Raw genomic sequence first — 17,755 nt, 5'->3', positions numbered from 1 at the left:
CTCAGCCTCATAACCTATTTAAATAACCCATGCATGAGACTTACGGGTTGCTCTTTTCTTGCTTGTTTGGGCTCAGCTGCTACACTAAATAGCTGAACAAACATAGAAGATAACTGACACTAGAGTAAAAAAAATTAGAGTGCTTATTTGACATGTGAGATCCAAGGGCTTTGCCAGTGAGTACCAAATGGAACAGATCAGGGAGGAGATGCTCCTCTCTGCAGGGAAAGCTGTTCCATGATGAAAGCTCACAACTACAATTTGGAAGGATCTCTGCTACAAGTCTACTGAAAGTTCATATCACTAATTTAAAAAACAGCCTCTCAAAATCTTACTCGGCTCTTGTAAAATAGTATTTCCATCTTTTGGTTAGAAAGTATCTAATCTTTCTCATGGTGCTCTGTTACCATAAGTAAACTGAATCATGCTATCATTGCACAAAATTTATTACGTTGGACATGTAAGGACATTGTTACTTTAACATCATTTGGAAGACCACGTGAGTTGTGTCAGTATACATTCATGGTGTTAAATTGAAGCACTGGTAGTGAACTAAGAATGAGTATATAGTCATGTGTTGACACACTTGATACTGATCTTCTTCAGTAATATTTGCATGTGGAAGACTGTGCTGAGTACAACACATTTAAAACAACACCGTGCTCCAATACAAAACTGTGTTTAATTTTATATCAAAAAATATTCTCCAAAATAATTATGCTTCACTGTACAGTAACATCTTCTCTAGTGCCCAATCTAGTGAACCAAAGCTCTCTGACAAAAAGTTTTGTTTCATTCTTGCTCCCTTAGATCATGCCTTTGAAATGCACACTCTAGATTAAGCCTTGGTCAGGGCCAGAATAGTTCCATGAGCATGTTTCATACAACTGAATATGGTCTCTCATCACTTTGATATCATGTCTATCTCCACTGAACATGCTCGACTTAGATTTCGGGAGAAGCAGAGAAGATGCTGGCCCATTTTATAACACTGATGAAAGTGACAATTATCTAAGAAACAGTTGCAGTCAGAAGTGATTTTTTATTAAACTAGTGTGACATGTCATTCATTATCACAGAAGGGTGGGTCTCCATGAAAGGCGTTACTCACACAATATCTTAGTACACATTCCAGTCACCAAAAATCATTTCCTTGCATCCAAATTACTTGATAAATGTTTAAAAGAAACAAATAATTTCCATATCTTCCTTGAAGTAAATTATTTTTTTATATGTAAGCAGCTTATAACTCATGACTTTGAAGTTTACTATGATAAAAGTTTATTTGTGACTGTGTGTTACAAAAGTATTCATGTTTGAAGTGTGCCTTTTTTGTCCCCTTGTCCTCCTAACTCATTCTCATAATCTTATCTATGCAACATAACTCCACACCACTGCCACTTCCAACCTGTCTAGTTTATTTAAAATACAACAGCAACATGCCTTCTGTCTTTTCCAAGGATGTTCATTCCTAGTTTTCGCCTTTCTCACAGGTGTATCCTGCCCTCAAATCCTTTATTTTTGCAGGAAGGCCCATGCTGATACTGCAAGGCACTATAAAATTCTTCATGCTACCTGCAGGGAAAGAATGGGAAGCTGTTTCTACAGAAGAAAGTATAGGATATACCTCCAGCTAGCTAGCTATTTAGATGGTTGGTTGTTGTACAGGTGATGAGTGCTCTCCTCTTTCCACAGAACTTTATGTATTCCTTTCCTATTCCCAATTCCTATACCGTCAAAATGCCTCTCCATGTTCTTTGAATCCACAATTTCTTCTCTCAGAACTGTTTTGCTAAGCTGCAATGCAAATTATCTGTGAAGAGTGCTCCAAACAGCCTCTACTGCTCTGCTAAGCTGAAGAAAGCAAACCAGAAAAACCATGTGCTAATACTAAAATATTCTCAGCTTTGAAAACAAGGTAGCCCTGTGCAAACTGCCGTTTCAGTATGGCCAATTTCCCCTAACTGCTTGGACATTATTTGTGGAATGTTATTTGAGTCAGACCAAGAATCTACTACAACACAATGATGATGATGATCACATGTTAGAAGGCCATGGCCCTGTTCAGTGTACTAGTACAGGATTCTCAACTCCAGGAGTTGAGAAAGAAGGAATCAAGTCAAATAGGATTAGGATCTCCATCAAATGGATCCTTCATACAGAACAGGGAAACACAAATGGTCTTACTGGAAGGAAGACATGGGTTCTTATTACAAAATGCAAGTAGCTAATTATCAGGAATAGTTTTATATCTTTGCTCTTGGGGTGGTCCATAACAGCAGAAGAGTCTGATGGATAATAACCGTGAAGATGAAAATGTTCACATGAGCTCAATCAACAATCATACTTTTAAGGGTTTCGCATCTGACCATATGTATATTATTTTTTGTAGCTTTGGTTATATTTCTTTTAGTTACTCAAACCAAAATCAATGGAGGAAACCTCTTACTGTCCGAAAAACACAGGCTTGTTTGTAGCTTGGAATGTCTAGTTAATATTTCTATGCCCATTTTTCACATGAAAACAAAGGGTTCCTAATTTTAAATTCCTGTCAAAATTTCAAATTGTTATCTGAAAATCTGATGATTGTTTTAATTCCTGTGAACTACAGCAGCATCTTTCCAAATCTCCCTAGCAGAAATTAGATTAAGTCAGTTTCAACAGCTGTTTCAGTACTTGACATCCTGTGAACCCAGAGAGCTGCTTGCAGTAGAATATATTTTTTAGTTCCTAGCAATCTCTTTTCTTTAGTCTAAAGAGAAAAATTTAGCAAACTCATTTAATGTGGAATAGTCAGAGAAAGAGCAGTGTTACCACCTTCAAAGTTGTTTGATAGTATTTGAGGTTTAAAGAATTCAAGAACATGGCAAATGTATCAATATCAGACTACTGTGAATGCAAGAAATGTGAACATCCTGTGGTCATATCAATTCATAACATAGCTTAAGTACATGTAATTAAGAAAAGGATTTAAAATTGATTCAGAATAGCTAGCTTTAACTAGCTAGCTTTATCAAGACCAAGAATTATAAAAGATGTTTCCACAATGTGAGCATTTAAATTATGAGCATTTTTTTTCTGTCAAGAATATTATCCTCAGCCAAGCCTTATAGTTTACGTATTTTTTCTTTAAAAATATATGTCTGAAGTTGTTTTCTACTAAAATAGTGGAAAAAGAATCAGGAAACTAACTCAATTTAAAAATGTGCCTTGTGCATTGCTTTTTACACATTCAGCTTCTCACTTGAAAAAGAAAGTGATGAACATAATAATCTAATGTGGCTGGAAGGGGTTGGAGTTCTGTCTGCAGTTTGTTGATTCTTCAAGTGTTTGGGGAAAAAAAGCGAATCTGCACACTTTGCAAATGGACAAAACTGCATCAGAGAAATAATATTTAAAAAGGGAACAGTACAACAACTTCAGTTTTTGCCTCTGCTCAGGTCAAAGACAATGTTAATGGTAATAAGGACCTTAATATTGCTCCTGAAGCAATATGAAACAAAAACCCCAAATTAAATCAAACAAACAACAAAAAAAACCCCACCCCAATCCCCCCCCCCCCCCAAAAAAAAAAACCCTCTAAAAACAAGTCAGCATTTAGAGACAGGAAAGGTAGGCAGAAAGAACAACAAACCTGAAAACTGGAATTGAAACTTTCAAAAGAGAAATTAAAATAAGACTTAAACCAGATGGAAACCATAAAAGGATTTAGGAGACCACATTCTAAAACAGGAGCTGCACATTGCAAATAAAAACTAAATGTAAGTACCATCTGGGAGTTTTCAGAATGAACTAGAATCTGGTACTGAGAAATAAAATCTTTGTTGGAATGGTAGCTCGTGTAATGAATAATTCAGGTTGATTTAGACACCTAAATACATAGCTTGCAGTCCGTAGGACTTGGATGGATTGGTGAGGTATAAACATGACCAGCATGTCATCAGCAACCTGATTGTCACAAGCTACAAAGACTTCCAGGAATTGTATGGGACCTATCTTCAGACTAAAGCTAGCTCACAGAGGTGAACTGTAGGAAGTATATTAAAAAGGGTAAAAGCCATCATGCATAGAAGGAAATAAAAGACTTAGAGTCCAGTGAGGTTTTCATCTGTCTTTTTAGGTAAGCAGATGACATGGATGACTAGGCTTGTTGAGCCGGTTATCACAGAATCACAGAATTGTAGGGGTTGGAAGGGACCTTGAGAGATCATTGGATCCAACCCCCCACTGCCAGAGCAGCTCCCTTGCTCATATTGCACAGATAGGCGTCCAGATGGGTCTTGAATATCTCGAGTGAAGGAGATTCCACCACCTCCCTGGGCAGCCTGTCCCAGGGCTCTGTCACCCTCACTGTGAAAAAGTTCTTCCGCATGTTGGTGCGGAACTTCCTGTGCTCCAACTTGCAGCCATTGCCCCTTGTCCTGTCCCCACAGACCACTGAAAAGAGGCTGGCTGATTCCCCCTGCATTCCATGCTTAAGACACTTATAGACATTAATTAGATCCTCCCTTAGTCTTCTCTTCTCAAGACTGAACAGCCCCAGCTTATTCAGCCTCTCCTCATAGGGGAGATACTCCAGGCCCTTAATCATCTTCTTAGCTCTTCTTTGGACTCTTTCCAGGCGATCCCTGTCCTTTTTATACCAGGGAGCCCAGAACTGAACACAATACTCTAGGTGGGGCCTGACCAGGGCAGAGTAGAGGGGGAGGATCACCTCCTTTGACCAACTAACCACACTCCTCCTGATACAACCCAGGATCCCATTGGCTCTCTTAGCCACCAGGGGACACTGCTGGCCCATGGCCAACCTGTCATCTACCAGGACCCCCAGGTCCTTCTCCATAGAGCTCTTCTCCAGTAGGTCATCCCCCAGCCTGTACTGAAATGAACTGTTGTTATAGTTTACTTAGGCTCAGAAGAAGGTCAGATTACTCCAGATAACATAATGTAAATGCCCACTGGAACTGCATCCAGAAATTCTAGCAACCATTTCTGTGGTATGGCTCTCAGTGTGCTGCAGAATTTATGCCACAGAAGAGCATAAGTTATCCTGCTATGGCATCATACCATACAGGCACTGTTGAGCTAGTCATCAATTTGACCCAAGAGCCTTAAGGAGTAAAGAAAAAGAAGAAACCCTAAAAGAAATGTAAGTGGGTTTGTAGATGTGCTTCTCAGGAACACACAGATGCTAGTGATGACTTCTGATGTAAGTTGGCAGCATACTTGTTTTAAACACTGAACTAGCATTGGACTCTTAGATATTAATCTGGAATATGACATTAAAGGTGTGTGGAATTTATTGCTGAATGCAATTCTTGCCTCAAAGAATCAAAAGAAAATCCATCTGCTTGTCAGGGAGAGGAGGTGGTTGCTTAGAAATTAAGCTGTGAGTCTAATATGTACAAGTGATCCTAATCTAGCTCATGACTTTATGAACGATTAAAAAAGTGATAGCTTGCTTTAATCAGAGAAAGGAAAATAGCAATACCACAGCAATAAAGGCATGAAGTACAATTAAATACTGACATGTAGGAAAGAAAAACTGACCAGGAAGAGGTTTGCTGTTGACTGGCCAAGGCACGCAACTTCAAATACCTATTGAGAGTTTTTCTCCAAAGATAGAAAGCAAGAAAATAATTTTAAAGTTCTGAGGAAGCCCCCAATAGACTTGACCCACAAGAAGTTCCCCTAAGAAACTAATATGTTTCTTAGTGAATGTGGGCTATTGACTATGAAATAACTTATCTGAAATTCACAGGAATTATTAAACTAGAGTTACTAAAAGGTTAGAAAAGAAGGAATCTAACACTCCATCACCCAATTTGGCAAAAATGGAGACAGTTACTGGAAAAGGTGTATTTATCCAAGAACTGAAAAGCCAGGATTTAAACAAGAAGTCTTGATAGCGAAGTCAGCACATGAGCTAATCATTTGCTTGGACTTGATTATGGCTAATGACTGCCTAATAAATGTCAGCAACTGCGTGTTATAAATATGCTTGTAGAAATCCCCTTTCTAAAAGTGTCTCAGTTTTGCAAATGGTAAGCAACCAGTTGGGGTTTTTTAATTACATTTTTCTTCTAACGGTCAAAACACTAATAAGTGTTTTTCATTCTCTCCTCAGGCAAGAAAATAGGACAAATGGTTGAAATCAGCTTCAGGGTGATCTGCTGTTATTAAAGAAACTATTTGTTGCTCCACTTCAAATTCTGATAAGAAACAAATAGCATAAGATGCATTACAAAATGTGACAGAACAGATGTAGTAGGTACCAATAAGAAAAGGATGAACTGACAGGGTTTCCTGTCCAAATGTATTGAATGTACAAAACTGAAGTGACCTGAGAGTTTTCATCATCAGTAATGAGTTCTTAAAAGCCAAGGCACAAATGACACCACACGGCATAAGACCATTAACAACACTGAATGATACTGGTAAGCCACTAAGAAGATGGCATAATAATATATCTGTGTAAAAAAGTTTTGTATTCATGAGCTACTGTTTTAGATACTAAAGAAATGGTAGCTTTATTTTCCAGATTGAAGACTGGATGCCAGTGGAAATGGAGCTAAAAGAACAAGTGGAAAAAGTATTACTATTACCATCACATCACTGACTTTGTGACCTCATGTATGGATGGAATTGTCTATTTCTTCTTTTTAAAAGATTTCAAAATATTTATGGCTACTTTATCTCCCTTTTAACCTGTTTTCTGAGTTGGTATCTGAAAATCCATTGGACAGGAATTGAAGTACTTCCATGTAAGCTGAAGCCATCAGTATAAAAGTGAATCAAAGACAATTGTTCCCCAGTTTGTCAGCAGAGTGAGTTGGTGCCAGGTGACTCCTGTAACCCAGCAGTGCTGTCACTCACCTTTGCAGATAATACTCTATGTGCACTTTTTCAAAGTTACCTGTTATAATGATGTAAGCTTAGAATCAGAGAAAATGTGCAATAGCCTCATAAAACTGCAGCAGCCAATAGCTTGTGAGGGCACTAACAGTACAGGAGGTTGGTGGCCTGACTCCCTGTCCAGCTCAGAAGCTGGCAATCAGTACTTGACATTGAATAACTTCAGTTTTTCAGATTTTTTTCCAATAAGAACTGGATGCACTGAAACTAAAAGAAGACCCAGAGGCTTATTCTTGCTGTTACAATAATTATATTGTTGATTTCTGATAGATTTGTGGCCCTACTGATGTATAAGCACAACAGGAATGTCTTAGAAAAATCTGAAAAGTTGTATCTGAACTATGAGCAGAGAGAATGCATATTAAGTTAAACCACTCCAGGTAAGAGTACCATTGTGTCCACCACACCACCTGGTTTCCATTGGAAGAAACACCAGGTTGATGTGTCAGCAAGGAGAGGGGATGTGATCCAATAGACACTGCAGATATTTCATGATACAAGATAATCACAGAAGAGGGCCTAAGGTCGTTACTTTGTTGAAAAGGTTCATAGGAGCAGAGACAAGCCTAAATCGCATCTTTTCCCATGACTGACTTCCTTATAGGATAGGTATCAGTAAAAGTCCAAACAGATCCTTTGTATTTGGTAGAAGCAAATCATCTCTTGTAAGTCTGTAGCACTCCTAAAGGGAATCAAAATTAACTGAGACTGCTTGGACAAGATAAAACCAACACAATCTAATGTAATTCCCCTACATTGTAAAGGAAAATTTGAGGAAAATATTTGTCTGAGTGAAGAAGTATACATGAAAAATGGCCAAATGGGAAATCTTCAAAAAAGATGAGCTGTTTTTATTAAATGGTGTGAGAAAAAGCACAGGAGAGAAAACTGAGTAAATATTAATAATTCATAGGGTATGTATCTATTAAAACAGCCCATATAAATGAGTTAGATTGCGTATACAAATTCTAATTTCCTCATAAGTAGAACTGGTAGAATTTTCAAATTTTGTTTTTCCCCAATATAAATTTATATTTTATTTGACTCTGAACCAAAATAGAGTAAAAGAGTTTTCAAGTTTCCTGCTAAATTAAAATTCCCAAAGGAATCTGATTTTCTTTCTTTAAGATTTCTAAAAAAATCCCTGGGAATGTCACTGAAATACAAACCAGTCCTCAGGGACTCAGAGAAAGGAGCTCCATCAGAAAGTTTGATCGGGCAGAGAATGAAAAATCTCAGAAGTTATTTAGATTGGAGGAAATTTTTTTTGAGTTGGCAAAGGGAAAATAGCCTGCTGAAGTCATGTCATCTGTAATTTGGTAAGTTATTTATTTTCTTTTACTCCTATTTGAAGTATCAACATTTCTAGTACACTGGCTTGATTGGCAGGGGTGTTGTATGTCTTGGGATAAACCCCAGTAAAACTTCTCATTCCTATCTGAGATGCTCCAAGTTCTGAAGGAGTTCCTCTCAGCTGAAAACATCCATGCATTAGGAACATTATCACAAGCCTATTACCCCTTAACGTCACAGGAAGTCAAACCTTTAGAGGGACAGACAGCAACATTCTTCAGTGCATATACTTCACCTGACCTCATTTTCATCTCCGAATATAAGTGATCTGAAAGAATACTCAACTAACTGAGTAACAGACATGGCAAAAGGTAGATCTTAAAGGACTGTGGGACCATGCAACATCACTATAGGCAGATCTATCTACTTAAGATAATAGAAAATACTATTTGAAATCTAACATATCTATGAACTGTACAGCTATTCCATATTTTTCCTCTTACCATTTTGTATTCTTTCCAACTTTTTTGAAAATCCAGGCTTCCATCTTCTCGGTGCTGTATAACAGTCCATCCTCCTCCAGCAATTTCCATATTGCAAAAGACCTATGTGACAATTTAAAAAAAATAAAAATAATAAACCAAACTTGTATTAGAATTTTGTCATTTTAGAGGGAAATAAATGTATTTGTGAATAATAGAACAAAGGAAGCCTGTTTTCCTGTGGATTTATGCCCTTTACTCTCAATGTAAAGTAGCCTCAACTACGACCTGAGTTCTCCATTCGTTCAATGTAATTCTCCCAGTAATGTCTCCTGTTCTTTCAGCACATTGCCCCAGAACATCTCTCCATTTCCCACCTCTGCATTCTCAGCTTTCCTCTTCACATTCCCTCCATGCTCCTTTTCTATTTTCTCCACTCCTGGAACTGTTCCCTTCATCAAGTACTTTTCTCACTGATAATAATGTTTTCAATAGCTTTTAGCAGAGTCTCATTCTGTCTAAGAAAGAATCTACAGAAAAAAAACCCGCAAATTCAGATAGTCCAAAATGTAGTATAGGTAGGATTGTTCTGTTTTGCTTTGTATTGTAATGTTACCTACAGTATGCCAGGTAGTGTCTCAAAACAGAAACCGTTCATCTCAGTCTTAGCTGTTTTACAGCTGACAGAAGACATAGATATGGCTCAAGGCCAGAGGTCTGCAGGATAGACGAAGAAGTTATGACCTATACCGAACATTCATGATCATACCCTGCCCTCATTGCACTAATAAAAGTCTAGCTTAGATACTGAGATTCTGTACATTAATAATTTAAAGACTTGACAGTTTTGCTGAAGCTTGATGTTATATTGCATCAACTGAAGTCTTTCAGCAATCTTATGCAACACACATAATAATCAAAAGGACATTTGATTTTCATTCTTTTTTCAATCACTTTATATTATCTACTCAAAATATATATAAGTTAAATTATTAAAAGATTCAAACATTGCTTATCCATTCACTTTTCTTGGTATGTGTCAAGTGACAGTATTTACATTAGTGCCTAGTTTTATGACACTTGATTTTGAGTTCTAAGTTTCTCACTGCCACCCATTCAGGCAATTTTTCCTGATTTTTATTCCCTTGTATTCATCTACACTGCAACTATCCTAAATTTCATTTGTCTGTGCTCTTGAACAGTTACTCTTTTTAAGTAAGATGTCAATAAGTAACGTGTTTGAAGAGGTGTCACCCATCAGCTTAGCTTTTGGCATTTGCATCATGAGTCAATCCATTCAACATCAGTCGGATCTTTAAAACTTTAATTTGCTTTGCCAATTTGAAGTTTACTATCCAACTCAGTTAAATCAAAATTTGTCCCTCAGTTGACTGAGAATGAAAGTTCCAAAACAATTCCAAAACTTTCCTACTCACAAGCATTGCCATAGTAATCCTGTGCAAGTGCTTTTGTTTTAATTTGCCTCAGGCATGCCGAGTGAAGTTCTTGCGTAGGTACAGGAAGGAAACACCCAACAGTACAAACATGTGAACTTGATTTAGGGTAACCACAAGAAAACCCACAGTTTGCTATACAAACGTTTTGGCTCTATTCCTCCTTCAGGGAAGACACTGTGAGTCAAAACATTTATCTACAGGATTTAATTTCTTTAGTCTGATTTACAGTGAGAATTTCTAAATGATGGATTTACTTTCCTTATAAGTCATTTCAAGCTCCCACGAATACACTGCCAATTTTTAACGCATTAAATCCTCAACTGTATTAAGACATTTTAAAGACATAAACACATGATAGGGTTTTCTTACACAAATATAATAAAATAATAATTTTTTTAAAGTCCTATAAAAGGACTTTGATGTTTTCTGAATAATATAGTAAATTATAACAGAAAACTTTAGAGTGAAAGAAAGATTTACAGCAGCATATTATTCACTAGCCATCATTGTGTGGTCTGGCACTTTCAGTGGTGGTAGACACAAACACCTGCCGTATTAACAGCAGTGCCAAGCTGATTATAGATGTTCATTGTGCATAGCTCTAGCCAACAAATGTCCTGGACTGGCTTCTGTCCCAGGCAAGGTCAAGGCACTCAACCATTAAACACCTTTTAAAATGTTAGGATATTTAACCCTCTACCAGAAAAGGATGAAGAAAAGTGACTTTGAATTTGTATGCATCTTTAGATTCTGAATTTATTGTCTATAAAATAACCTGATTTAGATAAAAAGAGCATCCGAAGTATTGCACTTCTGCCCTTCCTAAAATTAATGGATAAAAATAAACTACTAAAAGGCATATATGGGATTATTTATATGTATTTTAGTTCTATGGACTACATTATTACAAAATTCATAATTATAGTTAAGAGATCAGCCCAACTTTAAAGTACACAAAAGAAGGGGATTTCCATATACTGCATTTTAAGTGGATGTCCTAAGACTTCACGAGACTTGGTTGTTGTCATGGAGCAACAAGATCAAGACCAGACATTTGAGATTCAGAGAATTTGTGTCTGCTATGCAAAACCCAAACCTGAAGGTAACCACGTCAAGACAACTGTCTCCAAAGTATATGGGGCTAGCATACATTTAATGGGTTAAAACTCAAATATGCTCAGAAAGAAGACCATTGACACCACTATGGTAGACAGCCCAGAGGCAGAAAATAGAGGGAAGGCATGAAGGCTGCATTCACAGCAACAGTGGCAAGCTGCTTTTGCTGAGCCATAGACCCAGATATACAGACACCACTAACGTTTAACAACATTGCATTTACAGTGCAGTGCATTGGCAGAAGTCATGCTTGTAAGGGCATTAGAAGAGACAGTAAGTGAGTCCGATACATTGATCCAAGCAGAGAAATGGAGGTTCTGTGTGCATTCAGACCAGTACTCCTGGCCAACTTCAGGTCCCTTCAGCTCCAGAATGTTGACAACCTCACTCGTTCTGCTTCTATGCTCACCAGCAGACTCTGCTTCCCTTGTAGCTGACCCCACCTCTGCAGAGGATTGACAGGGCTCTTGCCTTTGCTCTCGCTATAGCATAAGGATAATAATTTGTCCACACCATCAGGCATTACACACTTATTAAGTTCTTTTTCAACAGAAATGAATCACTAATTTTTGATGCAGCATTCAAGACTGATGAACTAAACTAACTGTGGAAACAGGAACGTGAAAGAGAAATTGCAAGCTAATTTTGTAAGCATATAAAAATGAGGCACATAAATGGTATTGAGATGCAAGCAAGAATGACAATTTTCTTTAAATACATGAAGGCAAAACAAGAAAAAAACTAGGACAGTTAGTATTTGTATATATGACAAAGGCATATTTTCTACTGAATGTCAGGATTCTAGTAAGTGTCCCTTGGGAAATATATAATGAAATCAAGGTATATTTTTGTGACCTGAAGTATAAAATTATTATAAATGGGACAGTTGCCAGTGGCCACAAGTATTACAGAAGGGAACAATATATTAGGCCTCTTAAGACATGTCAGTGTTGTGCATTGCATTGTGGTAATGCAGATAAGTAAGCTGGCTTTAAATAAGTGGGTATGTCTCCATGGAGCACCTATCAGGATAATAGCTTGGGTCCCAGAGCAATCTAACTGTGTCAGCATGGTGCTACCTCTGGGCTAATTAGTCCTGGCACAGTGCTGCCTTGATGCGATTTTGAAGCTATCTCAGCTGGAGTTAGTTCAGCTATCTCTGCACACCACTACCTTGCAGACTGTTAATACAACCTTAATGTCTGAATAAACATCTGTTAAAGCAATCACGCTCTTCACTTTGACTGACATGAATGTGCCTGGGATAAGCTTGTGCTGTGTTATCTTGCTAGGCTAGGGCAAGACAGAAACTGGTAGCAGCAGAAACACACACACACAACCCCCCAGGAAAAAATAATGCAATCATATCAGCAGAGTTACTCTTCCTGTATTGCTTGATAGCAGTGTCTGCTAACAGGGATACAGCAGAAACATAGGGTGGCTTCCACAGTGTCACTGTTCTTGTCAGTGAAGTGGGTGTAAGGTAAGCATACCAGAAATATCAGTGCCAAAGGGATTTCAGGTAACCATTATTTTTCATTGCAGCCCAGCTCCTGGACATGGCTTATGAACTTTAATAAGGCTAAGAAAAGCCACTGCCAATTTGTACATGCAGTCTGGATTTTGATGTTATATCTGTGTTCTGAGTGGAACAGCTTCCACAGAACTGCTTTTACTGTTCCTGTCCTGTTCACTAATGCTTAAAGGCTTCTCTGTATTTTATGTCATGTCAAGTATTTTTCTATTCACATTCACCAGTTATATTGGTCTTTGCCCATAGCACTCTCCCACCCCAGTTCTACTTGTGGTTTAATGAACTCTAAAACTTTAGTAAACTATATTGACATTTACAGGCTTCCAAAGGCCTCTAATAAAACCAAATTCAGTTTAGAAATAACTTTAATGTATCTTAGTACTTTCATAAAACCAGTATAGACAATACTTGTAATACTTGTAACTGCCTTTTTCTATTTGCAGGGTCACCGTTTTACTGCACCAGACAAGTGGTTCCCTTCTGTCCTGTTTGTCCCACTTACTGGACACACCTGTATTTTCCTGTCCCAGGTAATCAGCCCTTAGCCTTGCTGGGGTCTGCTCCCAATAGTGTCCCATCACAGGGACAGCCAGCATGGCTCCATGGCTTAAGTTACTTTCTCATGTTCCCAGCTTCAACAGACTGAGATACCTTAGCACCAGAAGCCTTTCAAAAAAACTAAAAACTAAACCAGTCTCCTTTACAGACTGATATTTCATCAAAGAACCCTCCCAAGGGTCTTTTTTGAAAAGGACAGGATTATACATACTTCATCATTTCTAATAGTGATAATATTGTGTGCCGTGTTCCTTACAGTCATAAATACTTTTCCCTGCTCTGTACAAGAGAAGCACAATTTTTGTAAATCTTTATTTTAAAACTACTCATTCTGCTATTTCTTTCGCTGTGCTACCAGATAATCCCCCCATCAACTTCCTCATTATAGCACTTTACTAATTCACTTCTAAACTTTATCGCAGATTTATTAGCAGCCATAGTCTGATTCAACTGAACTTGCCAAGTGGGAGGAAGTGAGTCAACTACTGAGTGTATGTTGGAACTTAGGAAGGGTTCTCTGTCAGTGAGAAAGAGTAATGTCTGGAATAATACAGTTTATCACTTTGTTCACTCTACTTGATTTTTTTCAAAACTGATTATAGCCCAGGTTATTTATACCAGTATAACATTTTACAGAATATGAACTTCAACTAAGTCTCAAAATGCTCCTTCAGCAACATCATATTAACAAAAAAGAAAATACAACAAATATCTACTTTACCTTTTTAGGATCTGACACATTGTTAATATAAATAGTGTAAACGCCACTTTTGTTAAAACCAGATTGGTATACATCTGCACAGTCTCTGAAAGGCTTTTCTTCCTCCTTTTTTGTATTCTTTAGTAAAACTGCAAAACAAAAACAAATACAACCAAAAAAGCCATGATAATGTAAATTACAACAGAAATCTCAAGCATTTCTGTATCAAGGAAGTCCACTTTTGCACACTACATTCCAGTTAAACACACAGGGTAAGAACTGTTCTGTTGGGCTTTCACAATTAGTGTATTTGGTAAATTCTATTAAAGAACTGGTATGAAACTTTCACACAGATGGCAGAGTAAGGCCCAGTAGAAGAAAGTTATAATGCAAATAGCTAAGCAGAGCATCCTGTCTACCAGGAGGAGAACACAGTGCCTTCTGAGTGCAAAGGTCTGTGCAGCTGCAGGCATTGTCCCTGACTCAAGCTGTAATTAGGAGGTTGCCACAGAATGTACCAGAGATGGCACATCGAGGTGAACAAGCTTCTTCAGTGTTGCGATCTGAGATAGATGTTCATGTAAGACAGCAGTGCAGAGCCCCAGGAGGAAAGAGCTGTTCCCTTCTAGGCAAGGGAGCTGCTAGATTAATTTTATGGTTTTGGCAGAGAATTATTTCTTTATTTTCATGTCTACAGACATAAAAGTTGCCTTTTTGGAAAAAAATCCCTCAAACAAAAAATCAGCACTACTCTAGTCAGTCATTTAAAGTCATGATTTATTTGATTTATTTTTGGCTCATAACAGGAAAACAATTAGCATTATAACACTAGTGCAGATCTTGATCCTGTATATTGCAGACAGACTATATAAGAGCCTAGGGTGAGAAGCTAGGAGGGCGAGATGTTTGAGGATCCCAGTCTCAAACAACCAGGAGATTCCCTGTAGAAGGAATAACATCTGAGAGTGTTCCTTCATTTTCACAAACAAAAATAGTGTGACCCCACACGATACTGGAGGATATGACTTCATTCCAACACCACATACTTTAAGCACATCAGTATTCCCATGGAAATCCATCAGTCTACTCAGATTCTTAAACATGTCCTTAAGTGCTGTGTAGGGTCTGGGCCAGCACTTCATTAATCCCTACAATAAGGAAACAATATTTAAATCCTCCAGACACACTCATTGTCTGGTGACAGCCATATCTTTTTAATTTTTGACTTGAAAATGTGAGTTATAGGTCCAAAAGGACTATGCCTTATTCACTCTCAATGAAGTGGCATATACTGTAAATATGCAGCTTCACATACTATCTCCCCTTTGAACACTTCAAAGCAGGCGAATTCCTGCAATTGGTATTAATACTGTCTCACAGATGGGGAAATTGAGGAAGAGGGAGGTTCAGTGTTTTATCTCAATGATTTTGTGAAAGAGTGAAAGTAGAAAAACAGTAAAAAATCCAATCCTGACCTGTAAGACTATCTTGCTCTCTAGGTAGGCATTTATATACACTGTCATATTCTTTTTCCCTTTCATATGTATGTTTTTGTCCTTTTATAATTTGATTTTAACAACCACACACCATGATTCACATATTTGCATATGAACTTTACCTGGAAAATCAATGGATTTGAAACTTGCTCATATTTGGAAAAGGTAGTACTGGCAATAGAGTGGATGAAACACGTCCCCTTGAAATGGCAGGGTACAAAGTTCTCAGCAAGGCATGAATCAACAATGCACTCTCAAAGATGTCATTTTTTAACTAAGACATAGAACTGAGGCATTCATGATTTATATTAATTAAAAATTTCATGGCATTTTTGTGTAAGCAGATGGTGTTAGCGTCAGTGGCAAAAGTCCAACTTGAAAAATTACTTGGGGCTGAAGCCAAAGCCTAGAGGAGCTAAAGCAAAGCCTTTCATTGATTTCAGGGAGCTTTAGATTAGATCCATTCTTCCTGATCTGAATTTCTTAGAATCATAGAATCACAGAATCATAGGGGTTGGAAGGGACCTCGAGAGATCATTGGGTCCAACACCCCTGCCAAAGCAGCTCCCTAGCTCATATTGCACAGATAGGCATCCAGACAGGTCTTGAATATTTCCAGAGATGGAGACTCCACCACCTCCCTGGGCAGCCTGTCCCAGGGCTCTGTCACCCTCACAGTGAAAAAGTTCTTCCACATGTTGGTGTGGAACTTCCTGTGCTCCAACTTGCAGCCATTGCCCCTTGTCCTGTCCCCACAGACCACTGAAAAGGGGCTGGCCATTTCTCCCTGCATCCCATACTTAAGATATTTATAAACATTAATAAGGTCCCCCCTTAGTCTTCTCTTCTCAAGGCTGAACAGTCCCAGCTCATTCAGCCTTTCCTCATAGGGGAGATGCTCCAGGCCCTTAACCATCTTCATAGCCCTTCTTTGGACTCTCTCCAGGAGATCTCTGTCCTTTTTATACCAGTTAGCCCAGAACTGGACACAATACTCCAGGTGGGGCCTGACCAGGGCAGAGTAGAGGGGGAGGATCACCTCCTTAGACCTCCTCTTGATGCACCCCAAGGATCCCATTGGCTCTTAGCCACTAGGGCACACTGCTGGTCATCTAAGAGGACCCCCAGGTTCTTATCCACAGAGCTCTTCTCCAGCAGGTCATCCCCCAGCCTGTACTGATACAAGCGGTTGTTCCTTCCCAGGTGCAAGACTCTACACTTGCTTTTGTTGAATCTCATCCGGTTTCTCCCTGCCCAGCTCTCCAGCCTGTCCAGGTCTCTCTGGATGGCAGCGCAGTGTTCCTGCGTGTCAGCCACTCCTCCCAGCTTTGTATCATCGGCGTACTTGCTGAGGGTGGATGCTGTTCCCTCATCAAGGTCGTCAGTGAAGATATTAAACAGGACTGGACCCAACACCGATCCCTGGGAAACACCGCTAGTTACAGGTCTCCAGTCAGATTCTGCTCCACTGATCACCGCCCTCTGAGCCAATTCTCAACCCACCTCACTGTCCGCTCATCTATCCCATACTTTCTCAGCTTTGCTATCAGGATGTCATGGGAGACAGTATCGAAAGCCTTGCTGAAGTCAAGGTAGATGACATCCACTGTTCCCCCTCTATCTATCCAGCTGGTGATGAGATCATAGAAGGCTATGAGATTGGTCGAGTATGATCTCCCCTTAGTGAATCCATGCTGACTGCTCCTCATGACCTTCTTCTTTCTCTAATACTTCTCCTTCAACTGCAAAGATCAGTCTCTCTTGTTTAAAAAAATGTTTAGTTGTGCACAATCAGAGTGTTCATTTCCTTGAGTCTCAAAGTACTTCTATTTTATTATCTAAATGTGGAGAGATTATCTTACCTCTATTTAACCATTATACACATGTTGAAAACCATTTGTAAATAACTACTTAAGAGTCAATCAAGGAAGTGTGAAATTGGTTCACTTTAACTGAAATTTTGAGGGGAAAAAATCATAGCAACTAGCTATAATCTAAATTTTAAACAAAAGATTTTAATTTCAGCGTAATTAGATTTTAAAATAATTTTTAAGGAGATGGATCTCTAGGAAGCATACTTAGAAATAAATTTTTTTCCTCATGCTTAAAGACTATAAAAACTACAATAAAACATCTGATTATGTCAGAATGAAAGGGCAGATAGATGCCATAGATATATCCAGTTCCTTCATCCTTCCTTTTAG

The 17,755-nt window shown here is 38.4% G+C and overlaps 1 protein-coding gene across 1 annotated transcript in view; it reads right to left on the bottom strand.

The window, feature by feature from the left end:
• ANGPT1 (angiopoietin 1) overlaps positions 1–17,755 on the bottom strand; it is a gene marked incomplete at both ends in the record, with an annotated part of 154,620 nt that overhangs the window by 42,508 nt on the left and 94,357 nt on the right. The window contains 2 exons of the mRNA XM_084280518.1: positions 8,712–8,813; positions 14,077–14,204. Coding sequence (XP_084136644.1) covers positions 8,712–8,813; positions 14,077–14,204 — 230 coding nt within the window. The remainder of the gene's footprint in view (positions 1–8,711; positions 8,814–14,076; positions 14,205–17,755) is intronic.

Source organism: Gallinula chloropus (genome assembly GCF_964237585.1).
Source record: "Gallinula chloropus genome assembly, chromosome: 2".
NCBI lineage: Eukaryota > Metazoa > Chordata > Aves > Gruiformes > Rallidae > Gallinula > Gallinula chloropus.
Note: the sequence above shows the minus strand (reverse complement) of the source record. Positions and strands in the feature narration are given on the sequence as shown.